The sequence below is a fragment of the Sardina pilchardus genome, chromosome 1 (assembly GCF_963854185.1).
Source record: "Sardina pilchardus chromosome 1, fSarPil1.1, whole genome shotgun sequence".
NCBI classification, from domain to species: Eukaryota; Metazoa; Chordata; class Actinopteri; order Clupeiformes; family Clupeidae; genus Sardina; species Sardina pilchardus.
Genome location: NC_084994.1, coordinates 46,852,092 through 46,866,723, shown reverse-complemented (window position 1 = coordinate 46,866,723; position 14,632 = coordinate 46,852,092). Strand labels below are relative to the sequence as shown.

General features: G+C 43.7%; 1 protein-coding gene across 1 annotated transcript in view; it reads right to left on the bottom strand.

The window, feature by feature from the left end:
• Positions 1-251: 251 nt before the first annotated feature.
• Positions 252-14,632, bottom strand: part of prkcaa (protein kinase C, alpha, a) — a 159,969-nt gene continuing 145,588 nt past the window's right edge. Inside the window, exon 17 of the mRNA XM_062546456.1 lies at positions 252-4,707. Within this exon, the coding sequence (XP_062402440.1) occupies positions 4,543-4,707 (165 nt within the window). The 3' untranslated portion in view covers positions 252-4,542. The remainder of the gene's footprint in view (positions 4,708-14,632) is intronic.

Sequence of the window (14,632 nt, the reverse complement as noted above, 5' to 3'; positions counted from 1 at the left end):
TCAAGTTATAATCAGAGAACTGAGTTTTTATACTAAACAGTTAACAATTCATCTAATAGTTCTAACCAATCTACATCATACGTCCACATAATATGTACTATAACATGTTTTGGAATGCTCAACAATGCTTCTGTGAAACACCAAGGAGACATCAGTACATGAAATATAGCATATCTTTACATCTAAGATGAGAATGCAATCCTTTGTATAGAGATGTAGTAATTCAGAATAAGTCCCAAGATTTGCATGGCAATTTTTTATTATTTTCTTTTTATTTGCAGTATCATACATTAGGTACAAATTACACTATTGGTTACAAGGTTAGGTAAGCATTGACTCATTGTAGGAATCAGGAGGGGGCGTGGCTAACATACACCATTACAAAATACAATATATTCTTTCTTTTACAGGCTATGGACACCTACATTATTATGTACAAGGACAGATATAGCGCTTCATTAACCTCGGAACATGACAAAGATACATCGGAGAGAACAGTATGAGATAAGGCAATCTGTTGATCCTGTGCTCGACGAGAGAGAGAAAAACAGAGAGAGAGAGAAAGAGAGAGAGAGAGAGAGAGGGATAGTGCAAGCAGGAAAGTGAGAGTGAGACAGAGAGAAAGAAAAAGCAAAACTGCAAAAAACATACTGGTCCTATTCAAATGAATCTATCTCTTCATGCAGAGCAAATAACATCACAAAGATGGATCACGTGTCATAGGGAAGGCAGAGAGAGGAGCGACACAAATCAACAGTTAGGCGAGTAAGCTAAAAACACACAAGTTAGGATATGTCCTAAAATATAAATCAAATATTGAAGATTTGAGGTTGGATTGCCTACAAAAGCCATGAAGTCTAAAAGAAAATATCTGTCCATTCAATGAGCTACTTATAATGTAAACAAAGAAGGAAACAGTAGACAAACAAAAACTGCAAATTACTTGGCCCATGTGCCATCATATGCTTCAGATTAATAGGTAGACACAAATAAAAAACAAGAACAAAATGTCCTACTTAAGTCAATTTTGTCATAGTTGGACTGATAACCAAGAGAAATGATGAATCTGCTTTGGTGAAATGTTGGGTTCTATAAAGCTCTGGGTGTGGGGAAGATGGGGGAGTGCAATCTTACAGGTCAGGATCAACTGTTTGGGTAGGCACTGAGACCACGGGGGAGAGAGAGATAGATAGAGAGAGAGAGAGAGACAGAGAGAGAGAGAGAATAACACACACACACACACACACAGAATGAGAGAAAGAGACAAGGAGAGCAGTTACAAACACTCAGAGAAAGAGAGAGAGAGAGAGAGAAGGTGTGGGAGGGAGGATAAATGAGGACCAACAGCCGGAGCTGTGAGTGTTGAGGAGGACAGCAGGCGGACGCCTTTCCTCACTCTCTCTCCCTCAGTGCTCAAGTCTCGCCCCTCTGGCCATCGGGAGGGGTCGCACTCCATCTCCACCGTTACATTCCCCCATTTCATGCACTCATGCACTCATTCAGACGGTCATTCAGAGAGAGGCACAGGGAGGTTTCGTAGGCAGGTCGGAGAAACACACAGGTAGGAATGGCACATTCCAGGCTCACAAAAACAACACACAAAAAAAACAAGAGGGTGGGTGTGGAGAAGGGGTGTTAGGATCGGGCGAAAAAACTTGCCACTCAACTTGCATCAGCACCGCCTGAGCACGTAGAAATAACAAGCAGGCAATGACAGCTAGCTGTGGGTCCTTCAGCGATGGACTGACGCCGTACACGATGAATAAACGTGAGCTCTCCCCTCAGACGGAAGCAGGAAGTAGTAGAGAGACTGTGAGTCGTGAAAACGTGACTACAGTTAGTGCAACACTGCTATTGTCGGGCTCGGTCTGTTCTCTGTTTGGCACTGGTTAAAAAGAGTGGCAATGAGGAGAGAAAGAGAGAGAGAGAGAGAGAGAAAGAAAGAAAGAGAGAGAGAGAGTGGAAATGAGAGCAGTCAACAGGTGCTTCCTATCTTGATTATAAACTGTTTTTATTTTGTTTTAAGCGCTGCTATTATGATGCTCATAGCAGAGGCGGAATTTGTGCAGGATGGTAACGATGTCCCATCATTGCGGATATGGACACAAACCTATCTGATAGGCTTTTGATTTGATGGTGCAATGGATGATGGCAACGCGATTTGAAATGTGACATTGACTCAACGGCCTCGCCATGGCTAAGCTTCTCATACCAGCATGACAGGGACCGTCTTACAAATCGTTTACGTAGATATGTGAAAACTAAAAGGGGAAAAAAGAACGAACAAGCCAGTATATATATACACACATCATATATATATATACACACAGACATACACACACACACACTCACGCACATCAATAACATCTATTAAGATGAAGAGCCAGTCACCATCACCTTTGAGTTAAGCGGTGATGGGAGCCTCCCGTAGTAATATCTTTGTTGTTTCTTTTGGGACATTTAGACCATGCTGCAAACGCTGACACCCGGGCACTATACTGAGAGACATGCAGAGTCAGAGTGGTTTATCCGCGTGCATTGTTATTCAATGATCGCCACATGCAGTCAAGGGAAAGCCAAAGACTTACATACACACACACACACACACACACACACACACACACACACACACACACACACACACACACACACACACACACACACACACACACACACACACACACACACACACACACACACACACACACATACACACTCATACACACACAGACATCGCAGCCAGACTGAGGCATTTAGACTAGCTCAAACTCTGCAGCCAATCATGCGCAGATATGGCTCTATTTCTCCCCCCGCTCAAACAAAACGATATGAAAAAATGTCAGTGAGTTATCTGATAAATTCGTTCAAATCTAGATAAGTGTAGACATTGGCTGATTTCGGAAAACCTATTAAAGATGGTTTCCCACCAGTTACAAAGTTGATTTCTTATGGGTTATCGTACATATAAATATCCTCCCCTATCTAATGTAATAAAAGCACATTCAGTTGGTTGGTATAAAAACTGCATGTTGTTATACTTCCTATTAAATAATTCATTAATATTTACAAAATAGTTAATTCACTGTTGATATTTCAGTGATATTAATTATTCTTACTGGAAAAAAGCAAGACATCACATTAGAGCAGATCTATGCATGTAAATCTAAAATCAAAACGTAAACAGAGAAAGTAAAAGATTTCCACATAATTTCATAAAATAATGTAATACTTGGTTGCGCTGTTGGCAAGATGTTTCACTTTGTACCGAAAATTCAAGATACGCTAGGTAGCATAAAACTTCATTATTTGTATAACTTCATTTCTTTAACAACCTTCACTTTTTTGTATCGTAGATAACGATGGAAGATCTTCAGTCGTCTACTAGACACCCCTTCACTGTATGGCCAAGGTAGTAAGTTTTGCTAAGACAACGATCTACAATATTAACCGTGTGCAGTGTCCTCGTTTGTGATTGAAGTGGTTTATGTAGTCTATTTGAAAACAACCTGCAGTTTCTGTCGACCCATTTTGTTATTAAATGCCTTTAGGTGTATGTGTGTATGCGTGTGACGTGGCAGCAAGGCATCGTAACATGCCCCTAAAAGATGAGACGCTACGATGAACTTTGACCTGTACTGGCTGACTGATACATAAACTGGCCGTGTGCAAGTGAGGGAGCAGTTTAGCGAGGAGTCAACTGTCCAAATCAGTCTGTTGTGTTACAGCTACATGGCATGAATAATTCATTAAGTCACATGTCTGAGTATACTGATGTGTTTCTGCTGCGAATGGCATCGCACATGTGTCCCATATGGTGCTCACATTACTGAGGTCATATACCATGATGTCCCCTCCCATGGCTGCTAGTGTCTATAGACGCCGTACACGCTAGCGTATCTTAGAAAGGCCTGGTCTGGGATGCCAACGCTAAAACGGGACTCTAGGGCTAAACATGGGGATCAAAAAAACAAAACACAATGACAAAACCAACTAACAGTAAACCAATCAAGTACATCAGATCCAACTAAAGTCAACATTCGAGAGCAATGTTGGGGTTCCAGCAGATCCCTGTTGCCTTTACCACGTGGTGACTGCCTGTGCTGTACGGCAGGGCTGCTGAGGGTGAGGAGACCTATGGGAGCAGGAGACATCAGGAAGCACGGTCGTGGGTTCAGCAGCTCCCATATCATGATATGGCAGCTGTGGTATTTGGCAGGCGGAGGAGGTATGGAACTGCAGGTTGCTAAGTGATATGCACATCTGAAATGGCTAAACTGTGCACCGCACCAAAGGGTTTTTTGGATTATCGATGCACGTGTACTGACCGTCCAGTGCTAACTGTGGACTCTCGTGATTGAAACATAAAATGAAAACTGTGTTACTCTTACAACTGGCCTAAAATAAAAAATAAAACAAAAAGCAGAGGGGTTGCTTTGGAAAATAAAAATGTCCCAAATTTCACAAAAATGGGTAAGTTTTGGCTTCTAGTTTTGTGAGGGTTAATTGGTTGGGAAGGGTGTTGGGGGGGTGTAAAGAGGGGATCTAAGCCACTGGGCCTGCAGAGGGGGCCACAAACTGGGGGTTGATGAAGCTGAAGCCATTGAATTCGGCCTGGTCGATGTTGGCGATGACCAGCTCGTCTGGGGGGGTCAGCTGGGGCTGTGTCCGTGTGAAGAACTTGTCAAAGTTTTCAGCCGCTTTGCCACACTGAAAAGAGAGAGAGAGAGAGAGAGAGAGAGAGAGAGAGACAAGGGGAAGAAAGACCAACATTAGTTGCATTATCCTCAGGTGGCAAGTCCTACACATGAAACACAACACACTGAACAACGAATACATGGAAGATCGTATCAAATGAGAACTGATACTGTACATACTGTATACAACTACTGAGCCTACTAACCGATAGATGACCAATGTCATTTCTGGCTAATTGTTTCTTTGTCAGAAGGGAAAGTTTGGCATCATTTGCCTCAGGCGCATATACGTATCTTATCGTATCATATTGAACAGGGCTATCAGACAACTAAAGGGGATACGGAACACATCGGACCATCGCCCAATTCCCCATCTGCCCGCCCCCGCCCCCCCGCCCCCCCCAGATCTGCACCCCCCGCAGGCGGACGAATCGGGTCCTGGCACCTGATGTTGCGGCGCTCCACATAACCCCTCACCTGAGCGCTAATGCAATTGCCTTGGCTGTCTACCGGGGCGCCGAGCTCAGCTGCCAGGGCCGCTCACGCCCCTCTGAATGGGAGGAGACGGGCCCACACCCACTGATGCTGCCCACTCAGCCTTAATGGAGGTACGGGGGGGGGGGACAGAGACTGCGGCATGGCCTTGTACCGCGTTCTGTGATGAGCTCTTTTAACTTAAGTAAACAGCGATGCTAGCAGTGGCACAGCGCTTGGGTTTACGCCAAGACAACAGAAGGGGCTGATTAGATCACTTTTGTTTGTTTACATTGGCTGTGGATAATGTCACATGCAGTATGGCCCAATGAACCGTAATACATGTTATATAATGTACTGTAAATGTTTGTTTTCAACAAGCCAGGAAGCATGGAGTGGGTTCTGATTCACAGATGGACAGTTGCCTAGAAATGTGTATGGACATACTGTATGACATATAACATATGTGCATGTGCTTATACAATGACAGGCAATAACATAAATAAGTGTGTCAAATGTGTGCTCGCACGCACGCACACACACACACACACACACACACACACACACACACACACAAACACACACACAATCATATCATATTTGAATCACCAAGCTTTCCTTCCTTTTGGTCCTTTCCAAGGGCCTCATTCCTCTGAAGCTTATTATCTCAGAAAAGCCTGTGTGATTGAAAACTGGCAAAGGCGGAAACCATTTGGGGGATCATCCATTGCGGCTCACAGAGCCCCAGTCTCCCGCTCCCCCCTTCCCTCACCATATAGACACAATGTCACTGTGACACTGACGGCCCGTCTGGCTGGACTGAACTCAAAACGTCCTCTCCGGATTTAAAAATAGCTCAAAAGATGGTTGCAAATCACGTCTACTTGTGCCAGCCCGTTACTCCTCTCAAAAGTACGCTTTTCATTCAGTCCAGACATTTGGCTCTGGGATGTGCACTCTAACGGAGATAAAAAAAAAGGAAAAGAAATCAACTCTTCTGTGCAATCGGTTGGTGCACTGTGTTCTACTTATGAACTGAGAGGAACAGATCGTGACAGAGAAGGTATTAAAAGATACTGCAGGCAACTATTGAAACAGATTTCAGCGGCTAAACTACATGTAGCTTTTCTATATCTTCACTTTTTACAACATTTATTTGGAAATAATCTGTGTTCTGGGACTTTTTCTTCTCTACTTCTCCACTTAACTTCTCTACTTGAGATATTTTTTTTTAAAGAAAAACTGAAAGTTTGGATGACCTTCTCCACCACCATATTTAGCTAAAAAACATTTTAATTACATCCCATCTTGCCTAATGGCCTTCTACTTTCCAAAAAAAGACTTGTTTGAGCCGTAGCTCTTTCAGTTCCACAGCTGCTGGAGCAGTGCACCCTGTTCCACAACGCCTGCTCCCTCCTTCAGACTCATCAGCCATTCCACCTACGCTACGCTACGCTGGCTGGATGCTAACCGCTAAAGCTTAGCGCGCCGTCAGTCTCCCCTCGGAGGATCTCCGGGGACAAGACTCAGTGGAGTGAATTAAGAAGCAAAACAGCGCAAGTGACAGAACCTGGGCAGAAAAAAAGCTCTGCTCCTGCAGCTACAGAGATGATGACTTTGAGCTTAGGCGATCAAAGTCACTCTGCTGATGACGTGTCCCTTGGTGAGGGGCACTGTAGGAATGGCCTACAAAAGAGGGATTTGTTTGAGGATGGCCGATAGTTCGAGAATCCTTGCATGACCTGTGGAGTGTCTGCCAAAAAAACACCACACTGGTATACGATCGCATATTCACTACAAGGCTTAAAAATATAGCGTACTTGTTCAAATGGCAATCGATACTGTAATCTCTTTCAGGGTTATTTTGATCAATCACATATTGGATTATGTACTAAAAAGCTCTAGGCTTTGTTTATGGCATGCATACTGCATGGCAGGGGAATCAGCATGCTCAGAGATGTGATTAATCCACCTTAGCTGGAGTCACACTTCACTGATGTGCCTTGGTGTCATCCCCGTTGGGACCGGCTCTTAAGTCGGGGAGTCGGTGTCAGTGTGGAGCACATATTGCAGGATGTTGTGTGATGCTAATGCTAAGGCACACACACACACACACACACACAGTTTGGGATTATCTGGAAAGGGTTCAGGAGGAAGAAAGTGACGTAGAGGGCGAGAAAAGGGGAGACTGGCAGGATAGAGGAGGAGGGGAGCTCCTTTGTGTGGCTGCCAGCTCCTGTAAGGAGGGCGCCTGGAGCAGAGACTTCACATAGACAAGACTCCCACTGAGCCATGGCCACAATCAGCCAGCACTCTGGCTCCAGAGAGAGAGAGAGAGAGAGAGAGAGAGAGAGAGCAAGAGAGAGGGAGTGAGAGCAAGAGAGTGAGAAAGACTGAGAGACAGAGGGAGGGAGAGGGAGAGAGAGAGCAAGAGAGAGAGGGAGAGGGAGAGAAAGAGAGAGAGAAAGAGAGACGGAGAAAGACAGAAAGAGAGTGTGCTGGCCGGGAAATCTTCCATGAAATGCATGCCAAGGCCAGAGCTCAGTCCCCCAGACACTGGAGCGAAGCGCCGAAGCGCGGCCCGTTAAAGAACCAACTGGACGGTGACGGATGCACAAGAGACGGCCAAGCCCATAACACAGCCGAAGGGCACGCATCAACTATGTCTGGAGCTGCTGCACAGAGAGCCGGGCGCATCACTGAGACCTTCCCCTGCGTGCTGCCATGCTGGATCAATACGCTTGGGCTGTAAACAGAGATGGAGGGAACACCTTGAGCCCACTGGGCCTTGGGGAGGCTTGCAGAAACTGCTGTGGCCAGGAGCAAGTAGAGGAGAAGGGTGTGTGTGTGTGTGTGTGTGTGTGTGTGTGTGTTGCCCTACTTGCGGTAGGGATGTCACTCCTGCGGTTTTCCTCTCAGGGCCCAGGGGGCCTGTGGTATATCCTGCCCCCCCTGGGTAATGCAGTGAACGGAGAGACTGTGTCAAGCTGTGAGTCCACACATGCACAGTTGCTTACACGCCACTTGTGTATGGCCGTGAGGGCACTATCTGGCTCCCTGGGAGGGCTGAGATTGCTTCTGTCAATCTAAACTCTCTCCGTCTCTCTCTCTCTTTCTCTCTCTCTCCATCTTCCATCTCTCTGTCTCCTCAGCTTCTTTTTTATCCCATCGTATAACCCAAGACACCCGATCACTCTCAACCCCGTTGGACACGTCATTTCATTCGTGCTGACGGTGAGCATTACGGATGCGAAAATAACGCACCGTCATCCCGCCTCCCCTAACTCTCCGAGCGTGGTCAGGTGCGCTGGCGCTGCAGCCCGGGACCCGTTACAGTGGGCGACTCAGCAACGCATTTGTCTCGGTGAGGAACGAGCCCCGGTGTTTGACCCATTTTAAATCACCAACACAGCACGTAACGTACACACAGTGAAGAAATAAGGGAGAGGGAGAAGAAACGACACGGAGAGAGGGAAGAGAGAGAGAGAAAGAGAGAGAGGGAGGGAGAGAGGAGGGAGAAGAAACGACATGGAGAGAGGGAGAGAGGGTGAAAGAGAGAGGGAGAGCTAGAGAGAGAGAGAGGGAGAAGGGCGATGAAAAGAGAGAAGTGCACCCAAGCAAATCCAGGCCACTCACAGCTGTTTTAATATGATAAATGACTTTGTCTCCTCTCGTTTAATGGGTTGGTGAAACACAGTGTTTTTTTCTCTCTCTCCCTCTCCCTCTCCCAAAAGGTTCCTCTCATCTCTCATCTAACAGCCCACACATTACAGAGCTGCTCAGCGATCCCTAACACGGCTCCTTAAGGCCCACGCTGACACAGACGACGACGCGACGCCACACAAGTGCTGCCGACGAACTAAACCACACAAGGCCCACTCGCGTCCACAGGCCGTCCTTTTACGACTTTTATAGCGTGGCATGAGAAAAATAACCAGTTCTGATTGGCCAGCGGCTGAGCTGTTATTCTCGACTACCGAGGGGGAAACTCTACAGACAAATCTGCACAGAAGCCGGAGGGCGTGTTGTAGCTGCTTAAGGCTCGGGTCCAATCCATTCTGGGTGGCTCGCCACGTTTTATGCTCTCACACCCATGCCATTTTTGGGTCTTTGTTTGATTTAATTACAGTGCATGAAAATGCACTGTACTGTTCTTCCTCGGTCTTCTTCTTCTTCTTATTATTACAGTGCATGAAAATGCACTGTACTGTTCTTCCTAGGTTTCTTATTATTCCAACTTCTTCTAACGCTCGCAATTCAGCTTGAACCGTTTAACGTAGAAACTTGATTCAAACTTTGCTACGTAGGTCTTACTAAGGAGACCTGTGCAATGTATTTTTCAACTTTGTAACTTTTATACTTTTTAAACTAAAAATTAAAAACTATTAAAAATTTCCCCATAGACTTAACATTGCTCATTATGACATCACGGCAGCAATTAGAATGTTACGCCAGGTGGCCAGTCCAGGTGCAGCAGCTCTCTCTCTCTCTCAGACTTTAAACAAACACTGGCTCTCTTGAGACTACATTTTCTGTTCCCCTGTATCAACTGTATCAACATAAGTCTTCCTAATTCCATCCAACTTTCTATCCATTCATCTTCTTCAAACCATTTACTCATCCACCCATTCTAAACAGTCTGCCTATCAACATCAATTAGACGATCTACATTCAACTTTTAAACAATCTACTCTGTCTCAGGCTCTCTTAAGACTAGCCAGTTAAATTGATTACACCTGTATCTGTATCCACTACTCTCAGTAGAGAGCTGTGTCTCTCCATTCTACAAGAATATAAGGCACATTCCATCCAACTTTCTATCCATTCATCTTCTTCAGACCATTCACTAATCCACCCATTAAACTGTCTATCAACATCCATTAAACTCTCTGTCTATCAACATTAATTAGACTATCTACATTCAACTTTTAAATTATTTACTCTGTCTCAGGCTTTAAGCCTACACTCTGGCTCTCTTAAGACTAGCCAGTTAAATTGATTACACCTGTATCAACTGTCAGTTTCTCTGGCTTTAAGCATACAATCTCTCAGAAGACTACATATCCTGTTAACTGTTTCCTCTGTCCACAACTGTTTCAAAATAAAAGTCCTCACTGCAATAATACACTATTAAATAATTTAACCATTGAAACTACTCAACTATTTAACTGTTCAACCATTCCAACTGTCAGTTATCATCAACTATGCCTCCAGTCAACTACATGAAACCTCCATGTACCTAGCAACCAACATAGCAACCATTAAAATTAAGCGTTTATGACCGTTTCCATAGCAACCAACATGATTATACTGCAGTAACTTCTTGTTTCCTGATAGTGGCCACCATGGATACCCTAGCAACAAATGTTTCAAAATAAAAGTCCTCACTAGCAAGTTATCTAGTTAGCATGGTTAGCATTGTTAGCATAGCTAGCATTTTTAGCATAACTGCAAAAAATCATCAACTAAGTTAGCTAATCAACCTGGTTAGCATTGTTAGCATAGTTAGCATTGTTAGCATAGTTAGCATTTTTAGCACAACTGCTAAAATGATGAGCTAAGTTAGCTAATCAACGTGGTTAGCATTGTTAACATAGTTAGCAATGTTAGCATAGTTAGCATTTTTAGCATTACTGTTAGAAATCATCAGCTAAGTTAACTTATCAACCTGGTAAGCATTGTTAGCATAGTTAACATTTTAGAATACCTGTTAGAAATTATTAGTTAAGTTAGAACAGGAATGTTTAAGCTTTAAAATGTCTACCTTAACACTATCAACTCTCTTTAAACTATGCAACCACCATGTTTACCCTAGCTACACCTTAGTAGCCATATCTACATTTTTTTGCATTTTCATGCACTGGTAATTCCTTGGAATTGCATTTCTAGTTATTATTCTTCTTCTAACGCACGCAATTCAGCTTCAACCGTTTAACGTAGAAACTTCATTCAAACGTTGTTGCGTAGGTCTTGCTTATGCCATGCCTGCTTTGTATTTTTCAACTTTGTAACTTTTATACTTTTTAAACTATGAGTTAAAAACTATTACAATTTCCCCCATAGACTTAACATTGCTCATTATGACATCACGGCAGCAATTAGAATCTTACGCCAGGTGGCCGGCCACCTGGGCACCAACTGTCAGTTTCTCTGGCTTTAAGCATACAGTCTCTCAGAAGACTACACATATCCTGTTAAACTGTTTCCTCTGTCCACAACTGTTTCAAAATAAAAGTCCTCAATGCAATAATACACTATTAAATCATTTAACCATTGAAACTACTCAACTATTGAACTCTTCAACCATTCCAACTGTCAGTTATCATCCACTATGCCTCCAGTCAACTACATGAAACCTCCATGTACCTAGCAACCAACATAGCAACCATTAAAATTAAGTGTTTATGACCGTTTCCATAGCAACCAACATGATTATACTGCAGTAACTTCTTGTTTCTTGATAGTGGCCACCATGGATACCCTAGCAACAAATGTTTCAAAATAAAAGTCCTCACTAGCAAGTTAGCTAGTTAGCATGGTTAGCATAGTTAGCATTGTTAGCATAGGTAGCATTTTTAGCATAACTGCAAAAAATCATCAACTAAGTTAGCTAATCAACCTGGTTAGCATTATTAGCAAATTTATTATTGTTAGCATAGTTAGCATTTTTAGCATTACTGCTAGAAATCATTGGTTAAGTTAGCTAATCAACCTGGTTAGCATTGTTAATAAAGTTAGCATTGCTAACATAATTAGCATTTTTAGCGTAACTGCTAGAAATCATTACCTAAGTTAGCTAATCAACATTTTAACATGAATATAAATCATTAGTTAAGTTAGAGCTGGAATGTTTCATCTTTAAACTGTCTACCTTCACACTATCAACTCTCTGTAAACTATGCAACCACCATGTTTACCCTAGCTACACCTTAGTAACCATATCTACATTATCTATCTATTTTTGCATTTTCATGCACTGGTAATTCCTTGGAATTGCATTTCTAGTTAGATTACATGTTCATACACAAGGGACAATTTTTTTTTTGTATTTTTTCCCCCCAAAAAGTAGGCCTACATCCGGTGACCTCCATACATATTTTGACAGACATGGACACATACACACATATACACACAGACATACACACACAGATGGCCAAAGATGTACACATACACACACACACACACACACACACACACACACACACACCCTTCCTCCACTCTGCTGACGGTACTGTAGCCTGTCACATGTGTCCTTGCCCTTGTTTTGCCTAAAGCAGCACTGAGTCACTGGCATACCCCGGCATGTATAAGAGCTGGCCTGCTCGCACACCACAGTTTTAAATAGAGCTGTGCTCCACTCTCAGCACGAAGCATGCAGAGGTCACTCACTATATGTTCATTACTGATGCTGCACCAGCCTGAATACTAAACTACACCAGCTATGTGCATGTTTTCTAAACTCAGTTCCCATACGCTAACACTAGTTCTCATAGCACAGTGCTAGCTGTTGGATGTTCTACACGGCTATTTAAAAATAACGACGTATTTATGCCTTTCCTGGAATGGAGACTACAGCAGTGCTTATCAACCAGCTAAAATATAAGTCTATATATAAGATTATGCTCTTCTTTAACTAATCAACTGTATGTTCAGTGCAAAATAAAACAACCTTGTTAACTAACCATTGATAGTTCAGTTTCCCAGATATTGAGAGTACATTAGTGATGCATCAACAACGCAAAGTACAATGCTAGCTAACGTTAGCTAACAACAACTATCGTGAGGCCACCTTCTCCGGATGATGACTGGCAGCCGTCAGCCTCCTCTCAGATAAACTCTGCAGCCATGCTGCGGTCTGACCTACTTTTGCCTGCCTCCACATAAGCGCGTGCATATCGATAAGAGGCAGGTGATTCCCTACCGTCCCCTTAATCTCAGGCCTATACTACGGCCTGGCTTGATGGAAAATTGCGATCAATAAGCAGAGGAGGCCCAGGTGGGCTTGATGGTGCAGGCCGATTTAATAGGGGGTCGGATTAGTGACCTGGAAAGGGCACAGGAAGGAAAAGGAGGAAATGAGGGGCTGGTTGGGGTTATGCAAGCCTCCGCTGAAATGGCCCCAAAAAGTGGTGTGTCCAAACGTACAGTTTTAGGGCATATGTGTCTTGGTGTTGCTGGTTGTAAAATGCCTGCATGCATACGTGTATATTTAGTCTGTGGTTCTTGTCACTTGGGGACTTCAGGGGATCAAGACTGCCTGTGAAAATGTCAGACATACATGCACGCGCACACAGCAAACTAGGTCATCCAATGTATAAGCACATGTGTGTATGTAGCCACATATATATATTTCTGTGCTTGAAACAGAAGTGTGGGTGTCCGCATGTCTCTCTCTCTCTCTCTCTGTGTGTGTGTGTGTGTGGCTGAGTGCTGCTCTCCTGACTTGTTCTGACAGGAAGGCATCCCATGTTTAAGACACGTGCATTTATTATACATAGATACTGGCTCAATTATGCATGCTCCTCCAATGAGAGCCTTACAAATAATGAATATCTCACGACTGCCTCGTTGAGATGAAAAGGGGGTCATGGACCCAGGCAGTGGGGTGTCAAACGCCCGCGCGGCTCCTCAGAGGCGTCTTCACACGGAGGGGGCATTTGCTCTAATAGGCCCGTCTCATTAACAGCTTGAAAAGCAGCGTTCACTAAGAAGCAAGTCTATTATTGCTACAGTATATATATATATAGCATATTATATACATACAGTCGTTGCTAAGTGCGGCAGTTTATTTTAGCTCAATGGGTTCAGGCTGCATGTGAAAAATAGTTCAGATTACAATAATTGGTGATTTAAACACCATCTCTTTGTAAAACAGTGTCAAACCAATTATTTTGCATTCCAATGACTAAGGCTGTGTAAAGCGTCTGTGGCTCCTTGAGCATTGTGACCGTCCGTTTGCAACCTCCTAACAAACACGTTTTGGACAGAATGATACTTAGAGGGTGGCCTACATTTTAGGGCTGCAAGGCAATTACATCACGCACAACATGGACTGCATATGGCTACACCACCTACAGTACGGTGAATGCACAAGTACCTGGTCTTCCTGCACTCATCATAACACTGCACTACTCTCTGATGTGGAAGGGCACATGTACTGTAGAGTACCACACTACAACACACTACAACACATCATAACACTGCACTACTTCCTGATGTGGAAGATCACATGTAGAGTACTACACTACAACAAATCATAACACTGCACTACTTCCTGATGTGGAAGACAACATGTAGAGTACTACACTCCAACACATCATAACACTGCACTCAACTTCCTGATGTGGAAGGGCACATGTAGAGTACTACACTCCAACACATCATAACTCTGCACTACTTCCTGATGTGGAAGATCACATGTAGAGTACTACACTATAACACATCATAACTCTGCACTACTTCCT